This window comes from Salvelinus fontinalis, chromosome 41 (assembly GCF_029448725.1).
Source record: "Salvelinus fontinalis isolate EN_2023a chromosome 41, ASM2944872v1, whole genome shotgun sequence".
Lineage (NCBI taxonomy): Eukaryota > Metazoa > Chordata > Actinopteri > Salmoniformes > Salmonidae > Salvelinus > Salvelinus fontinalis.
In genome coordinates this window covers 19933080-19950435 of record NC_074705.1, presented here as the reverse complement: position 1 = coordinate 19950435, position 17356 = coordinate 19933080, and the positions used below count along the sequence as shown (strand labels likewise).

The 17356-nt window shown below is 43.1% G+C and overlaps 1 protein-coding gene across 1 annotated transcript in view; it reads left to right on the top strand.

Annotated features, from left to right (window-relative positions):
- LOC129840288 (neural cell adhesion molecule 2-like) overlaps window positions 1-13625 on the top strand; it is a gene marked incomplete in the record, with an annotated part of 385919 nt that extends 372294 nt beyond the window's left edge. The window contains 3 exon segments of the mRNA XM_055908054.1: window positions 4585-4792; window positions 8839-8955; window positions 10412-13625. Of these exon segments, the coding sequence (XP_055764029.1) occupies window positions 4585-4792; window positions 8839-8955; window positions 10412-10526 (440 nt within the window).
- Window positions 13626-17356: the final 3731 nt, after the last annotated feature.

Sequence of the window (17356 nt, the reverse complement as noted above, 5' to 3'; positions counted from 1 at the left end):
GCTGCGATGATCCAGGTGAAAAGGTTCAGAGCTTGTGATAGGAATCCGGGGATATGGGGAGAAAATAGGTCCGGTATGCTCTGGTTTGAATCGCATTGTGCAAATTGGCGAGAGTTTTCCGAGCTAAAGGTTAGCTGATGACCTCTAGCAGTGGTTAGCTGACTACTAGCTAGTAGCAAGTTAGCTGGCTAGCTTCTGTTGGGGGATTCCGGTTCCGAAGTAAAGAAAAATACTTTAGAGAAAAGCAGATCCACACCACATTGAGTGAGGCGGGTTGCAGGAGAGTATTTTGAAGTTGAGGTTTAGAAAAATATATAAAAAGATATGCGAAGAAAAATATATAAAAAGATATATACATGACAGGATGAGGACAAGGACAAATTCCTCATCAAACCACAGGGATTTAACAATTTTTACAGTGATTTTCTTAACGGCTGCATGCTTATTAGTAACTGGTATAAGCATTTTCATAAAGGTGTCAGGTGAGGCGTCTGGTTGCTCCTCATTACACACCAAAGACCAACATATGTTCAACAACATAGGAATCACTACAAAACGTATTGTCTTACCTCTTATACACTATTAGGCCCAGCTATTGGAACTTCGTTTTTCCTAGATGTGGCTACTATATTGTGATCACCACATCTGATGCATTTGTGTACTGCTTTAAAGCACATTTTTGTATCATGACGTGACTATCATTAATGTGATGACTGCTATTTATTGAATAATTACCTACTAATTACCTCCTCAATATGGAGTTTGGCTTTGACTCCCAGGAGCCACCACAGTTCGGTCATTAGAGCTGCCCAAAAATGGGTTCCTCTGTCACTGTCCACGGTTTCTCCTAACAGGCCGAAATGACTGAAAACTTGGTTGAGCAAAAGAACAGCCATGGTTTCCGCTGTGTCATTGGTTACGGGCAGGCACTCCACTTGTGAATGCGCAAGTCACTGTGAGGAGATACTTGTTGACTCTTGCTGACCTGGCAACTGGGCCTACCCAGTCGTTCTGGATCGAGCTCTGTGAAGTGTTGCAAGGGTGCTCTATGAAGTGGCTTGGAGGATTGAAACTGGCAGCAAACTAGACACCCCCTCACGTGTTGTGGCATGTCTTGTTCCATGTGAGGCCAGTGGGCCACCTGTCGCAATGTTTCACATGTAGCCTTGACCCTCCTATGGCCTCCACATGGCTCGTCGTGGGCATGAGCTATCATTATCCCCCTCTGTGTTTTAGGAACCACCCACCTTCGTGTGGCGTCGGTTTCTGAAACATAAACCAGTAGGTCATCTACAAGTGTGAGGTGCTGTTTAGTTGCGTACAGTGAATGCAAGCTGTGTGAGCCTGCCAAAGCCAGTTCGGACACTGGGTGATTGACAGGATCAGACCGGAAAGCCATCAGTGGCAAGGGACTCATCTTGGTGTTGCTTTGCTACCAGGTCACCATTTCTGAATGAATGAGTTAGCAACACATTATTATGTTCTGCGGTGCTACGTGTTACCATGGGCGCCTCAGTGATCATTGCTTCCCGAGTATCGAACACCCAAGGGGTGCCGTGAATTGCACCGGATTTCGCCATGCTGTCGGCATGGTCGTTGCCTAGTTTGTCACGACCAGGTGATTAGGAGTGTCCCTTGACTTTCTTCCAATGCACTTGTATGTCGTGTTTGGTTATGAGGTTGTTGCAAGCTAGAATGAGCTCTTTATTTTTCACTTCTTTGGCCACTCGAAGTAGTCTTTTGTTTCCAAAACGACAAGTGGCATAAGAAGTTGAGTCTGGCGTAGTTTGAGTTGTTGCAGATTGCCAGTTCTGACAAGTCATGTTTCACCGCTGTTTGCTGGCTGGTCTTGTTGCCAAACTGAAATTGAACAGGTTTGCGCGGAATGTCATTGTGCCATACCAATCCCACCCCAGTTTGCAAGTGATCTAGATGACAGTAAGAACAGTCATCCACAAATGCCATCGGCATGCCAAGAGTGAGACTTGACAATCCATCAGCGGTACCAAACGATCAATTAAATCTATCCCAGTCAGTATCTGTTGTGTCGATGCACAGGGTGGATAAGTGACATGCTTTTGAAGTTCAGTTTTAGTAGGAGACCCTTGGTTAGAGGCAAGATAGCTTGAGTGAATACTCAAAGTACCGTGTTGCAGCGTTCCGTTTTCAACGTTTGCTGGGTCCACTGCTCTTTTGAGATATGAGGGAAATAGTCGAACCCGACTCTATCAGCCCATCACAGGTCAAACAGTCCTCTAAGACTGCTTTAAGGTATGGCCTATTCGAGGAGGTTTTTCTCATCATATCCCCAACAAAGTGGATTGTGTTGGAAGAATGGAGCGGTTGGTTTGTCCTGTTATGGCTAGCGGAACCCCTCGACAACATCCGCTGAAACGGCAGAGCGCGAAATTCCAAAAAAATGATTAGAAATGTTTTACTTTCATACATTCACAAGTGCAATACACCAAATTAAAGCTTAGTTTCTTGTTAATCTAGCCATCGTGTCAAATTTTAAAAAAACGAACTTAACTTGCATATCCTTAAAACCGCCTGCTACTCAGGCCCAGAAGCTAGGATATGCATATGTTTGGTAGATTTGGATAGAAAACACTCTAAAGTTTCTAAAACTGTTAAAATAACGTCTGTGAGTATAACAGAACTGAAATGGCAGGCGAAACCCCGAGGACAACCCCCCCCCCCACACACACAAAAAAATCATCCTCCCACTGATTTCAATGGCTGGCACTTTTATAATAGGGCGAAATCGTGCCCGATTGCAGTTCCTAGGTCTTCCACTAGACGTCAACAGTCTTTAGAAAGAGTTTCAGGCTGGTTTTTGGAAAAATGAGCCAGAAATTCAAGTTTTTTAGGTGGCTCCTATGTTGGCTGTAGTGTTTGAATGAGAGCGCGTTCTTTGGTATTTTTCTCCGGTAAAGACAATGACGATTCTCCGTCTTTAATTGTATCATTTATTTGCGTATTAGGGTACCTAAGGTTTGATTATAAACGTTTATTGACTTGTTTGGATAAGTTTATTGGTAACGTTTGGGATTCATTTTGTATGCAGTTTGAAGGAGGGAAACCTAGTGGATTATTGACTGAAGCGCGCCAGCTATACTGAGTTTTTTTGGATATAAAGAAGGACTTGATCAAACAAAAGGACCATTTGTAATGTAACTGGGACCTTTTGGAGTCTTCAAAGGTAAGGCATATATTATATCGCTATTTCTGACTTTCGTGTCGCAACTCCCTGGTTGAAAATGATTTGTTATGCATTTGTGTGCACATCCTCAGATATTCGCATGGTTTGCTTTCGCCGTAAAGCCTTTTTGAAATCTGACACGGCGGCTGGATTAACAACAGGTTAAGCTTTATTTTGATGTATTACACTTGTGATTTCATGAACGTTTAATATTTATAGTAATTTAATTTGAATTTGGCGCCATGCAATTTCACTGGAAGGTGTCGTTAGCGTCCCACTGATCCGCAAGAAGTTTGAATTCTTAACGCAAATGCTTTATACCCTCAGGTTAAAAGGGGGCTTTTACCTCATGCTGATACGCTCTCTGGGTTCCCTGGGGCGTGGCTAATTAAGAGGCAAGGTATCACAATTTACTATAATCTTGTTAGAGAACTAAAATCACAATCTCATCGTCACAAGACCATTGTCTTTATCCTGCATATTTTCTACACAACGTGAAGGATGTTAACATGATATAGACAGTATGAAAATTATTCAAGTTACAATGTTTTCGTTGTAAAGTCTTCATGCAACTTTTAATGACATAACAAATTAACAAATCATATTCCAAATTCCAACTGTCATCATTCCCAACACTCGGGGGTGGAAATATATTGTCCCAGTGTCTATTGTTTGATGTTGTAGTTTTTGGGTGGCAAACTCTTCATAAGGCACACAGACATTCCAATCACCCAAACTAGACCCCAAAAGGAATCATCTGCTGCCTATGGTTTACGATCAACGTGAGGTGTCATAAAACCCCCACATCAATCCCTCCCGCTCCCTCTGCGGGAGAGATGGGGCTCTGGAGAGCTGATCCACTGTAACCTGATCCTTGGATCCTCACAGGAGAGTCATGACACCTGGTAGGTTGATTGATAACCTGAACCAGGTTGCAGGCATTGGTTACGGTTTGAAGCTTTTTCTTGAGTTGGCAGCTTGATGAAAGACAGTTAATATTTAAATCACCCAGAAAATGTACCTCTGTTGATATCACATACATTATCAAGAACATACTGACTTAGGACTTGGTGGTCTATAGCAGCTTCCCACAGGGCTTTCTCTCTGTTTCTCCCATCTTAGCAGACTACCTGTTCAGCAGCTTTGGCCTGGGGGCGGTTGTGATGTGGCTCAGCCCGAGTTATATCACCTTGATGTGTGTCTGATGCCTGTATAACTTGTTGAGTGACAATACTCTCTCCATCCAGGATGATCCATGTTCAGTGGCCTTGGGCTCGGGTCTGTATGATGGCCTGGGTTATATTAATATGTTGTGTGTCACTTACTCTTTCTCTGTAACTCGTTGAGTGACAGTACTCTCTCTCTGTCCGGCCTCCATCCAGCAGACTCCCTGTTCAGCGGCCTGGGGCTGGGGCCTGTCGTGGGCCTGGGCCTGGTCGGCCTCCTCCTGGTCCTCGTGGTGGTGGACGTCAGCTGCTACTTCCTGCGCCAGTGCGGCCTGCTCATGTGTATCACGCGCAAGCTCTGCAGCAAGAAGACGGCCACCAGCGGCAAGAGCAAGGAGATGGAGGAGGGCAAGGCCGCCTACCTGTGAGTGGACCTTTGAACTGCAAAGACTGACCTTGTGTTATAGAATGCGTGATGTGACATAGTCAGTCAGGCAGTTAGTCGCAAGCTATTGTTCACTCGCTCACTCACTCACTTGCTTACTCACTCACTCCCTCAATTCTTTCTACTCCCTTTTCTCTCATACGTTCTGATCTGGAAGAATTGGAAAGGTGAAAGTTAATCCTCCATTTGGTTTCAGACATTATTATTTTCAACTGTCCAAACTTAACATATAATTGCAGATGATTGAAAGTAAGCCAATTTAGACTATTGAGGCACACGTAAAGCAGTTTATATCTCACCCGGTATGTTTGGTGTGTACTCACGCACTTGTGTGTTTGTACGTGCGCGCATGTGTGTCCATATGTTCGTTTGTGGCGTGTGTGCACATACGTGTGTACGTGAAGAAATCTGTATGTGTGATCGTGGGGAATAATACAAGACTATGTGTTTGTTCGGAGTGTCTAAGTCCAGGTACAGTGTGTGCTTATCTGTGTTCAGGCTTCACTGAGCATGCCATTACAAAACCACAGCTATTACTATTTACCTCCACTTTCATTCCCATGAAACTGGAGTTTAATTTGAAACAGCATGAATAATTAATAAACGCAAGATAGGACTGATGAGAGTGAGAGTGAAAGAGCGATAGAGATAGGGAAAGATGGAAAGAGAGAGAGAGGGGTTGGGTAGAACGAGAGATAAAGAGAGTGAAAGAGGAATAAAGTGGAGAGAGGGATATAGGGAGAAAGATGGAATGGGAGAGTTGTCAGTGTGTCTCTCCAAGCCGAGGCAAGGGAAGGGAAGAGCCTAACAAGACAGCGTGTAGCTAGACTGACATTGTGCTGAGTCACAGGGAGGTGTAATGGAGTCTGCAGTCTGCGTGCGTGCGACTGTCTGGTCGGTGGGCGGGTGCGTGCGTGCGACTGTCTGGTCAGTGGGTGGGTGGGCGATATCTTCCTGCTGAGACTGCAGACTGCCTCTGACTCAGGCCTTTCAACACATTTGAGGGATTTGGATTAATGGAAAGTAGGAGATGCTTTAAGTTTCAGATGCTAATTCAGGTCCACCACGGTGCTTAAGTGGTGCTAAGATGGGATTCTAAGTCTTAGAGATGTGTTGAATGTTCTGTAGGATTGTATAAGTTATGTAAGACACTTACATGTAAATGGTCCACCTTCTCATGACAGTAAGTGGTGAATGGAAAGAGTTGATAGTCAAATTTGGATAGTCAAATTTGATTCTGATGGAGTTGACTTGTGTAGGGTTGTGCTACGTAATTCGCGTATGGTTGTGCTGGTCATGTCTATGACGCGAAGCATACAGCGTGTTTTACCAGTTTGCTTTGGGCAGCATCTCATTCCAAAAAGTTGTTCCCTTCCTTGCAGCCTTGCTAGATCTGATTTTAAAATGGGTGTAAGCAAAAGAGAAGAAGCTAGCTAAAGCTACTGCTTACACCAACTCAATTGTCTCAGATCTGCAGAGGGGTTGAACAAGGGCAGAGTTAAGAGGACAACAACCAGCCCGTATTTGTTCCCACACAATACTTTATATTTCCAAAAGAATCACATTATCATTAAATAATTTGATTAAATTAAAATAACTTTAATTCACTGGCTAATTAACTATTCATTGATTTCAGGAATGCATGCTTTCAGCATTTTTAGGTGACTAAGCATACAAATGTGCATTAGCAATGTATAATTATTTAATTGCATATTTGATGTGTTTTTCCCTGCCTTAATTCGTTTTGTATTAAGCAAGGACGTGCGTATGTGGAAAAGGTGTTAATAAACGGTTTGTGTCCTTTTTAATAGATTCACATTGTGTTTCTATACAAACAAAATACATTCCTAATCATAATCATTTATTTAGCTTATATAGTGCTTTTCAGTACAATTTTGTTTTATCTCAAAGTGCTTAAAAAGCTAAATAAACGAGCACAGCATTGTAAAAACAAATGAACACACGTCCAAATAGAGAGATATCTATTTGGGGACATAATATTACTATGAATAACATTAGGATAGAATAAATTAAACATGATTGATTAACCCATTTCTGTCTTCTACCGAGATGAATGTACAAGTCATCTCCTATACTTAATTATTGTTTAGCATTTTAAGCACTGGACACTTTTCACTAAGTGGCAAATATAGTGGAAAAGTAAGTGACTTTTTTTTTTTTTAGGTTTGTAAGATTACTTCTGCATATTGGAGGAAATAGTAATTGAGTTATCTTTGGCTTAGGACTGTTGTCTTATCCTATTATAACCTATAACATATGTAAGGTCTGGCGGGACTTGAGCACTGCACTTTTGCTTCGTAAAAAGCATGGTTTATATGTGTTTCCTACATGCTGTTTGGACTTGTTTCGCCCTTGTGTTTAAAGCAGGGTTCTCCAACTACAAGCCCGTAGGCCAAATGCGGCCCGCAAGCTGCTTTAATGTGGATGGTACTTGTCAATTGTCTCTACACGTTTATGTTCGGCCTTCTCAGACTGTTTGAGGACTGAACCTTACGCTGGGCATACACTACACCCTTCTAAAATCTTATTATCTTATCTTACAACTTGGGTGTGCGCCGATTTCCTTGTCCCAAATATTTTATTCTGTCCATCCTCAACCCCAGGTTGCTCACATTACACAATGATTCCCTATTTGATCTTGCCCTGAGTTTCTCGGTTGTCATAGGAAAAAAATGCTGACACGCAAACAGTGGACTGGTTTATTAGTGTGCACATTATTGTGCAGAATTTTTTTTTTTTTTGAAGAGACCCGCGGAGCAGAATATGGACTTAATTTTATATTATCATTATTATTTCATATGATCTTTTTCGTTTCTATCATGGTAGCATGCAGATGTAATATTGGTGCCCCAGGTGGGTGGAGATTTTACTTAAGGACCAACGGAATGGTCTAAAATAAGCAAACTCCGCTCATCCGGGTCACCGGGCCATGTAAAACGAACTTGCCCATTGAAAAGGCCTCTCTCCCATCCCCTCAGTCCACACGGTGTGTGTTGCTGTTGCTTTCTTCTTCGCCATCATTGTTGGTCTCACATGCTGAGCACTCATTGGCTATTGTCAGCAGTCCTTGCCCAATTGCGTCGTAGCACTGCACATACTACAAGATGTAAGACCAAAAAGTCAGATAATTCTCGGGCAACCGACAGGGGTCTGGAGAACTGAACAGCCATCATCGGTGTGTCCTTGACTCGCTCAAACTTCGTGAGTCCAAACGTACTAATCCTAGCCCTAGTTCATAGGATTTCACCCCGATCATGGAAATTTGTCTGGGACGGTAAAAATGTGGCGAATTTGTGGCAAAAAAAAATAGTAGTGTATGCCCGGCATAATGGACTTTTCAGGCTTATTATAGGACATCGGCCCCCTCAGAGTCACTACTGTGGAGCTTAACACCCAAACCCCCTGAGATAGGAAGTGGTTGAACCCAGGGCCAGTCAGGTTCCCCCGACTCAGCCCAATTCAATCCCTTTGGATTGTCAGCAAGCCCCAAAGCACTGGTGTGGATAGCCTTATTGGCGAGATTAACATTGTCGGAGGAAGGAGCAAGCGAGGGAACGAGAGAGACTTCCCCACTGTGCTTTGGTGTCACTTGGAGAGACTGTAGATTACAGGCAGGCACACTGAGATATCTCCTCCGCCTTCTGTGTGAGGGTTAAGTATACAGGGTTGCATGGAGACATGGCCGCTGGAGATATCATAGAAGTAAAGGAGAAACGAGAACAGGAAAGCGCTGCTTCTGTCTGCTTTGTGTCACAGATGGATTTGCTGAAGTGTGTGTGTGTGTGTGTGTGTGTGTGTGTGTGTGTGTGTGTGTGTGTGTGTGTGTGTGTGTGTGTGTGTGTGTGTGTGTGTGTGTGTGTGTGTGTGTGTGTGTGTGTGTGTGTGTGTGTGTGTGTGTGTGTGTGTGTGTGTTTGTGTGTGTGTGTGTAACTGTGTGTGTGTGTGTGTGTGTAACTGTGTGTGCACGCACGTGCATGCTCATGCCTGTGTGTGTTTGTGCGTAGGGGCGATGGGTCCAAGGATCCTATCGTTGAGATGAGAACGGAAGAGGAGAGAATAACTAACCACGATGGGAGTCCAGTGCACGAACCCAACGAGACTACACCTCTCACAGAGCCAGAGTAAGGAACCAGAACCACTAGGGTTCTAAGGCCCTGTCCACCCTAATGCTGCGTTTAGATGGTACGAGGTAGACGGCAAACCGGATGTCATTGTTTTCAATTGTTTTCAATGACAGCACAACGGTGAATGCCGTTGAGGCAGGTGGTGAATGCCGTCAGTAGCCACGGTAGAAGGGACTTGCCCCCAGAGTTCAAATATTTAGACTTTTGCCGTAGCGTTGTTTTCTACCGGATGTTAACTTGCACTTATTGTTTACTGAAATTACCATAGCAACGCATACTCTCGTGTTAGCTTGCTTTTTACGTCACCTTCTTTCTTGTGTTCTTGTCCAGCTATGCTCACTGGTATGATGTTTTTGTTGTGTCCCTCGTCTAAACGTAGCATAATGTAACTCCAACCTAACCCAAATATGCAGCCCTATTTGTAGTAGAATAGGGCACTTTAGCTGAAGTTGACAGTAAGCATAAGGAGTTGTGTTTTAGTGTGTTTTAGTGTGTTTTATTGTGTTTTCTAGGTCTTGGTTTATGGTGTTGGCCTTGCACTCGCTTAACTGATATCATTTATGGACATGGTTATAGGTTGTAGTAGTGGACTGGACATATAGTGGTGGAAATGTGCTTTAGTATGAAAGACTATGGTGAATTCAGGCCACATCCGTGTCCAGTCAGTCAAGAGCCTTCTACAGTTCATGGTTCAACAGCCAGGGGCCAAAAGGTCAAAGTTTAGTCCATCTTAAACCAGGCCTCTTCAACCCAAGGGTGTCCCTTGCCGATGGGATCGTTGAACGCTACTGGATTTGATAGTTGTAGAGTTGTCTTTATTTGACTGAGCTTGTATGAGTACTGTAAATGAATCAGGTGTAGATTGTTCTTTGTTGTATTCCCGGCGTTATAGATGAGGGATTGTTTTTGTTACGTCATTTTTTTGTTTGTATATTTTTTATGTATGTTCAGTAAGTGAATTGAGTGCTGTTGAAACTGTTGATATTGTAAACCACTATATTAATATATTGATCAAGTAAATGTATTAACTGGACAGTCAGTCAGGTGGTGTTAACTTTGAATGTATTACGTGCATTGAGTAGCAGTAGAGGACCGCTACTTATGCGTCATTCTCCATCGTGTTCACTCTATGCTGCCATGGAAACTACCACTCATCCCACCTCTTATAGTTCGCCAATAAGGATGCATGCTCTGTATGCGTGTATGTAGATGCATTATCTAAATGTCATATCAAAATGTATACGTTTCACAGGGTGATTAAGTCCTTTCACGTTCCACATTTCTATGTATTGATTGTTTATGAGTGTCTTCTGTGTACTGTTACCGTAGTTAACAATGAACAGCCATGGTCATGAGTGAGACGTGGGTTGAGTGAAATGTGTAGTTATATTTAACCCTTTCTTCTGAGATCTCTCACTCAGACGTGTCTGTCTCCTTTGTCTCGCTCCCACAGGAAGCTACCGCTGAAGGAGGAGAACGGGAAGGAGACGCTCAAGCCCGACATGATCGAGATCAAAGTGCACAGTGACAACAGCATCCACACAAAGCAGGACGACAGTAAAGCATAAAATGCGTGTGCCCTCTCGCCCCTCGCCGCAAACGAGAACATTTCAGAGCATCCTACACTGAGACCAAAACACAGAATAAACACGACACATAAAAAAATATGATGATATCTCTTATATGTCCATAAGGGCCCACAGAAAAACGAAAAGTGTGTGTAAATACAAATAAGAGAGAGGACGACCCCAACAACAAGTGTTTTTATGTGACTAATCAATGATGTTGTTTCTATCCAAGATGGCTCCAGTTGAAGACACTTCGTGTTGATCAGTGATTGTAATATTGTTTCATTTTTTTCCTCTGACTCTGGTTTTGTTGTTATTTTTTATGCCTTGGCCGTTGCTTATCCGTTGCTTTGATTTATTTTCCTTCCCCCTCTTATTCAATCCCCATTTGCAAAAACACACCCGATCCTACACACATACATACACACACGAGCACATACACACCAAAGCGCTCTGTCTTAAGGATAAGTACGGCCACTATCGACTCCCACTCAAGTCTGCTGTGCCTGGTAAAAAGATCTCCTACAGTAGCATTTACAGAGTAAGCTACCCTGTCCTCACTGCAGCAGTCTCGTCTGTCTTCTATTGCGGCTCTGGTCTAAGATGTAATGTCTGGGTTGTCCTGTCTAATGCTTTTGTACTACGTTACATCCGCCCCTTTATGTCCACTCCTCTATAGCTTCCGCCTCAGAGAATGTTGAGCTAGCTCATCGGTTATGCCACTATTTTGTTTCGTTTTTCTTTTCAAGAAGATTGAAAAAATGAACAGGTACTGTAAAGGTGCCTTTGCACATTGTAGTGATACTCGTCTTGGTGTGTCTGGATGTGTCTGCTGTTATGAGTGCGAGAGCTATTTTTGTTAAAATATATTTCTCATATTTGATCAAAATCGTTTGCGTTAACTATGCAGACTGTCTGTCTCCATTATTTTACTAGTGTACCATGTATTTCCATAAGGTGACAGACAGCATGACAGGAAAGACATCTCTGATGATAACAGCTATTTGTTAGCCAGTCGGAAAGACTCCCCCAAGATCCTTTATGGTTTTAGGTGGTTACATCTGGGAGGACCACATGGTCAGCACACATGGTCTGTGTGGTCAGGAAGTTAGCCAGGAAATGTTAAATATTTTGAACAGAATATGAACATAGGTACACCTGCCACTGTTGACCAATGAGCTGGCTTCATTGTAGGGATTGTGCAGTGTTGTGTTTAACACTGGTTTTGATGGTGATGCCATGAGTACTGCTGTTTTTTGGCAGAAAATGAATCTGTACCGGGCCCTTTGAGTTATAGGTAATGTTTCCTGTGTATTTGTTAACCGTCTTCATGGTGTATCCGTAACCAGGCTACAGCGCTTGTTATCTCGCACCTCAAAACACAACAATAAACAACAGACAATTTTGTGTTATTTTATGGTTACTCTGCTTTACATTGAATGTTTATTTACATTTTTTTGCCGTTCAATTTTTTTTAAATATTTTTTTTTCTCAAAGACAGGAAAAAAAACAATTGATGTTGACATGAAATTGAAATGTGAAAATAATGTGGTTGTCATACAGTTCTGTGAGTAGTTATTGGGGGGGGGGGGGAAGTAGTCTATAAAAAGAAAAAGAAGGTCATGTCCAATATTGTTTGTTTCATTTGAAAGTTGTGCCATCATTCTATTGACTAAAGGCGAAAACCAATGAATGTTGAATTGCTCTGTTCTTAACTGTTAGACTAGACTTCAACACATGGTCACACACAAAGTATTTCAGTCATGTTTTTTAGATAGACTTCATTTATAGTTGATTTTAGTTTAATGCCAATATTAATGATCGAAAACCAATAATTTTTTTTCTGTTCATTTACTTTCTCTGATGTTGTCATGTAAATAGGTAAAGAAAAAAAAAAGATATTTTACAAAGCTCTTATGTAAATAGACCCGGAAAAGATTAGTCTTTTTTTCAAAAGCAAAAACAGGCTTTCTTGTGTGAACACTCTCCAGCTGAAAAAAAACAAACGCTTATTTTAGTTCTGGACAGTTCAGTGACGACGTGACAGTGGTCTTTACTATTCATCACTTTACCCTCAAGAAAACACACACAGTGGGCCCTTAGGTCACTTCACAGCATTTCAATGGAGGCTGTAACTAAGTTAATAGCATGCCTTGGTTTTCCCACGGCCCATTGTCCCCTGGTCCCTTGCTGCAGTGGCAACAGTGTAAACCATTAAATTAAAATGTAATAGGAGGCTTGTTTGCCATTAGCCGAGGGAGCGGCACACATGATCTTTGGTGACTGGACTGTTCCTTGCAGAGTCGACGTGACGGACACCGTCGTGCTGCCCATTAGTTTGTAATGACCCTGTCGTTAATTATACAGTGGCGCTGTGAATGCTGGGAAACGTAGTATTTGCCACTGCTTGAGAGCTAGGTGGACTCTGACAGTTAGCTCTGCTAGGGTAACGAGGGTTTTAGCACATGCAGCATACAGTATTTGGGCACTGAAATGTGCGTGTGTGTGCGTGCCTGTACATGTAAGTATAAGTCCATGTGTGCTGCGTGCGCTGTGTGTGTCTTAACCTGAATTAAAAAAAAAAAATGGATTATCATGTATATCGCTGTCATCAATTCTCTGGCTGGAGCGCTCTGCATGTGTGTCTGAGAATCCCCTCTACCCCTCTTTGCTCCATAGGTTTTACCCCATAAAACTGGCTTTGTTTTCTCTCCCAAAGCACGATTGATAAACTGTACCTGCAGTCCTGGAGTTGCTCTGTAGCCTGTTAAGACAACTGTAAATAGGGAGAACATTGCCTGATGGCCATGAGATTTGTACATGTTATTTTATATCTGAATATCAATCTATTCCCCCGTTCCCTCCTCCCACATCTCTCCCCCTCGGACTCCGTCTCAGTCTGTCTCCATAGAGAGTACTGGTGTGTTTCTAGCTCTGTGTATTGTGTCCCCGCCTCTTGTCCCCCTCTGGACTCCCCAGACTGAGTTTGCTTACGCAGGGGGTGGAAACTGTCGATGTGGCCGTAACCTGTGGAACACCCTGTAACAAACCTCCTGTCATTTTATCAGCTGTAAATAAACATGTCCTGGTGAAAGATCATGCATGTGGGAGTCGGTCATTTAGTAGGTTTCATCTCGTTTTTTTAATCTTGTTTGTGGTTTTACTACATTTGGTGACCCGTGTGAGGAGAATTAAAGAATAATTGTTTGTGTCCCAAATGGTACCCTGAAGTGCACTATATAGTGAATAGGGTGTCATTTAGGACACAGCCATCCTCATACAGGGCACAGAGTGTAGTGGTGCAACACAAAACTTGAATGGGAATTGATTCAATGTCAGACCTGTGTTGAAATACATTTGTATTTAAGCATTTGTATTTTAAACACTTATTTTCTTTGTATTGGTATATTTCCAAATACATTCCAACATTCAACTACTTGTATTTTCAAGGACAAAATATTCAAATACTCACTTCGAAATGTATTGCGAAAGTAATTGAAATACAATAAATAGTACTTTAACAGAGAATACTCCAAAGACACCATTTATCAGCCTGCTTTTGCACTTTATGCAAAGTCAGTAAGTGCAGACTTGTAGATAAACCTCAATCGCATCGAGGTCACTTCCAAACCATATCAGCCTGCCTTCGGACGCGAGGGTTCGAGCAAATCATATTCAACTCGATTCTATTTCAGGAGACAAAGTGTTTTATTAACAATAATTTACCAAAACAAACTTAGAGCTCTGCTCAAAGGGCTCCAAATAAGAGACAACGAGAACTGAAGTGTTTTCTAACTAAGCTGCCCCCTCTTGAAACCTCATTTGAAGTTTCTATATAACATGTACTCGTACTACTTGCCCTTCTCCTCGCTGCTCTGTTTTCCCTACGAGAGGGCTCTGTTCACTGATGGTTTGATGTGGCTTGGAGGGCTTCCTTCTCTCTGTTCTCTCGCGACCTTAATGGCCTTCTCACCAAATTGGCTGAAACCAGTTCAAGGTAGGGTGACCCAAATATGAAAAATTAATAACTGGTACATTGATCAAGTTTGATGATAAATTGACTGGTCCCCTCCCCCCGTGTCAAACAATTGGAATCAGGAGGCAGGCATTACCATGGATTTACTTCCGGCTTTATGCAACGGTAGCCTTGTATCTTAACTAATTTAAATATGTACCGCTTTAAAACCGTCATCACATGTGCACATTCCCTTGCTTTGGCTTTGTTTACAAACCGTAAAGCTCAAGCAGAACGTACGACCAAAGATACTGGTAACCTTTCGTCTGGGGTTTGACTGTTACCTAGAAAGCTGCTCACCAGCATGCCGGCAAAAGCACACTGTGTTGTGACTGGGTGCCGTAGTGTAAAAATAGCCTTACACTATTTCCCGGAGACATCTGACAGCAGTGTCTGATTTGCATTTCGGGTGGACAGGCTGCATAGAATACATGGTCACGATATGGTCACAATATGGTCACGCATGTACAGTCCACATTTAGTGAAATTGCTTTATCGGTTGGGAGAACATTCTATATGTCTTGCCAGGAAGCTAATCCTGAAGACGGATGCTGTATCGTTATTGACAGTGGATCTTGCAAGCGCTGACCATAATGTAAATATCAGCGTTTGATGAGTCTGACACGTTAGGGGGATCAGGGGCTAACGTTAGATAATGCAACTGGATGCTTTGACTTGTGAACCGTGCATTTTCTGTAACACACCTGATAGTCACTATGTGGTTTTTGTTCTTCCATCCCTAAGTCCCCTACATTGAGTCTTGGAACTGCCAGCACACAGCTGGCATGAAAGAATGTTGTCCACAAAAGGAGTTGCGGTGTGTATAGTATTTGTAAATTACCTCAAATCATATTTTCACTTTCACCAAGCTGTAATGATAGACATTTTAGAAAATGCAACATCTACTCTGTCTGCACAGCTTCCCAGGTAACCACTGCAGCTTGAATGCTGTGATATAAAAGCAGCTTGCCCAAGGCAAAGAAGGGGGGATATGCTGTGAAGCGTGTGAAGACAGACCCAATGTCATTGTTATTCATTCAAAGAATGAGTAGATCACTACAACAAATTGATAGCGTCATAACTCTGAATGATAAATGAAAGGAAATCAAATTCATTAACCATTTAACAAAATATTACAGGCTCTTGGATTTCCTCTTCGACGAGGTCACCCTTGATCCAGCGCCGTATATGAGGAATCTGTGCGAGATGTCCATCCCAGGGCCCCTGTCTGCCCAGTGTGAGAGGCCGGACAAGGAGGAGGCCATAGATGGATTTGTCTGCCTCTTCAATCTTGGGGGTGACTGAAGCCAAAGACTTGACTGAAGCCTACTTGATTGAAGTGGGATACATAGGTCCCCCTCCTGTCCCCCTCCTTGTCAATCTCTATAGTTAGTTCCATTTCCTAAAGCCTAAGTTATTCATTTTTATTTGAAAAACTCAAGGAAAAAATAAACATCCTCTCACTGTCAACTGGGTTTATTTTCAGCAAACTTAACATGTGTAAATATTTGTATGAACATAAGATTCAACAACTGAGACATAAACTGAACAAGTTCCACAGACATGTGACTAACATAAATGGAATAATGTGTCCCTGAACAAAGGGGGGTTCAAAATCAAAAGTAACAGTCAGTATCTGGTGTGGCCACCAGCTGCATTAAGTACCGCAGTGCATCTCCTCATGGACAACACCAGATTTGCCAGTTCTGGCTGTGAGATGTTACCCCACTCTTCCACCAAGGCACCTGCAAGGTCCTGGACATTTCTAGGGGGAATTGCCCTAGCCCCCACCCTCCAATCCAAAAGGTCCCAGACATGCTCAGACATGCCTCTTCGCTGGCCATGGCAGAACACTGACATTCCTGTCTTGCAGGAAATCACGCACAGAACGGGCAGTACGGCAGTACGGCTCATGTCAGGATGAGCCTGCAGGAAGGGTACCACATAAGGGAGGAGGATGTCTTCCCTGTAATGCACAGCATTGAGATTGCCTGCAATGACAACAGGCTCAGTCCGATGATGCTGTAACACACCGCCCCAGACCATGACGGACCCTCCACCTCCAAATCGATCCCACTCCAGAGTACAGGCCTCGGTGTAACGCACATTCCTTCTACGATAAACACAAATCCGACCATCAACCCTGGTGAGCCAAAACCGCGACTCGTCAGTGAAGAGCAGTTTTTGCCAGTCCTGTCTGGTCCAGCTACAGTGGGTTTGTGCCCATAGGCGACATTGTTGCCAGTGATGTCTAGTGAGGACCTGCCTTACAACAGGCCTACAAGCCCTCAGTCCAGCCTCTTTCAGCCTATTGCGGACAGTCTGAGCACTGATGGAGGGATTGTGCGTTCCTGGTGTAACTCGGGCAGTTGTTGTTGCCATCCTGTACCTGTCCGCAGGTGTGATGTTCGGATGTACCGATCCTGTGCAGGTGTTGTTACACGTGGTCTGCCACTGCGAGGACGATCAGCTGTCTGTCCTGTCTCCCTATTGCACTGTCTTAGGCGTCTCACAGGAGTACAGACATTGCAATGTATTGCCCTGGCCACATCTGCAGTTCTCATGCCTCCTTGCAGCATGCCTAAGGCACGTTAACGCAGATGAGCAGGGACCCTGGGCATCTTTCTTTTGGTGTTTTTCAGAGTCCATAGAAAGGCCTCTTTAGTGCCCTAAGATTTCATAATTGAGACCTTAATTGCCTACCATCTATAAGCTGTTAGTGTCTTAACGACCGTTCTACAGGTACATGTTCATTACTTGTTTATGATTCATTGAACAAGCATGGAAAACAGTGTTTAAACCCTTTACAATGAAG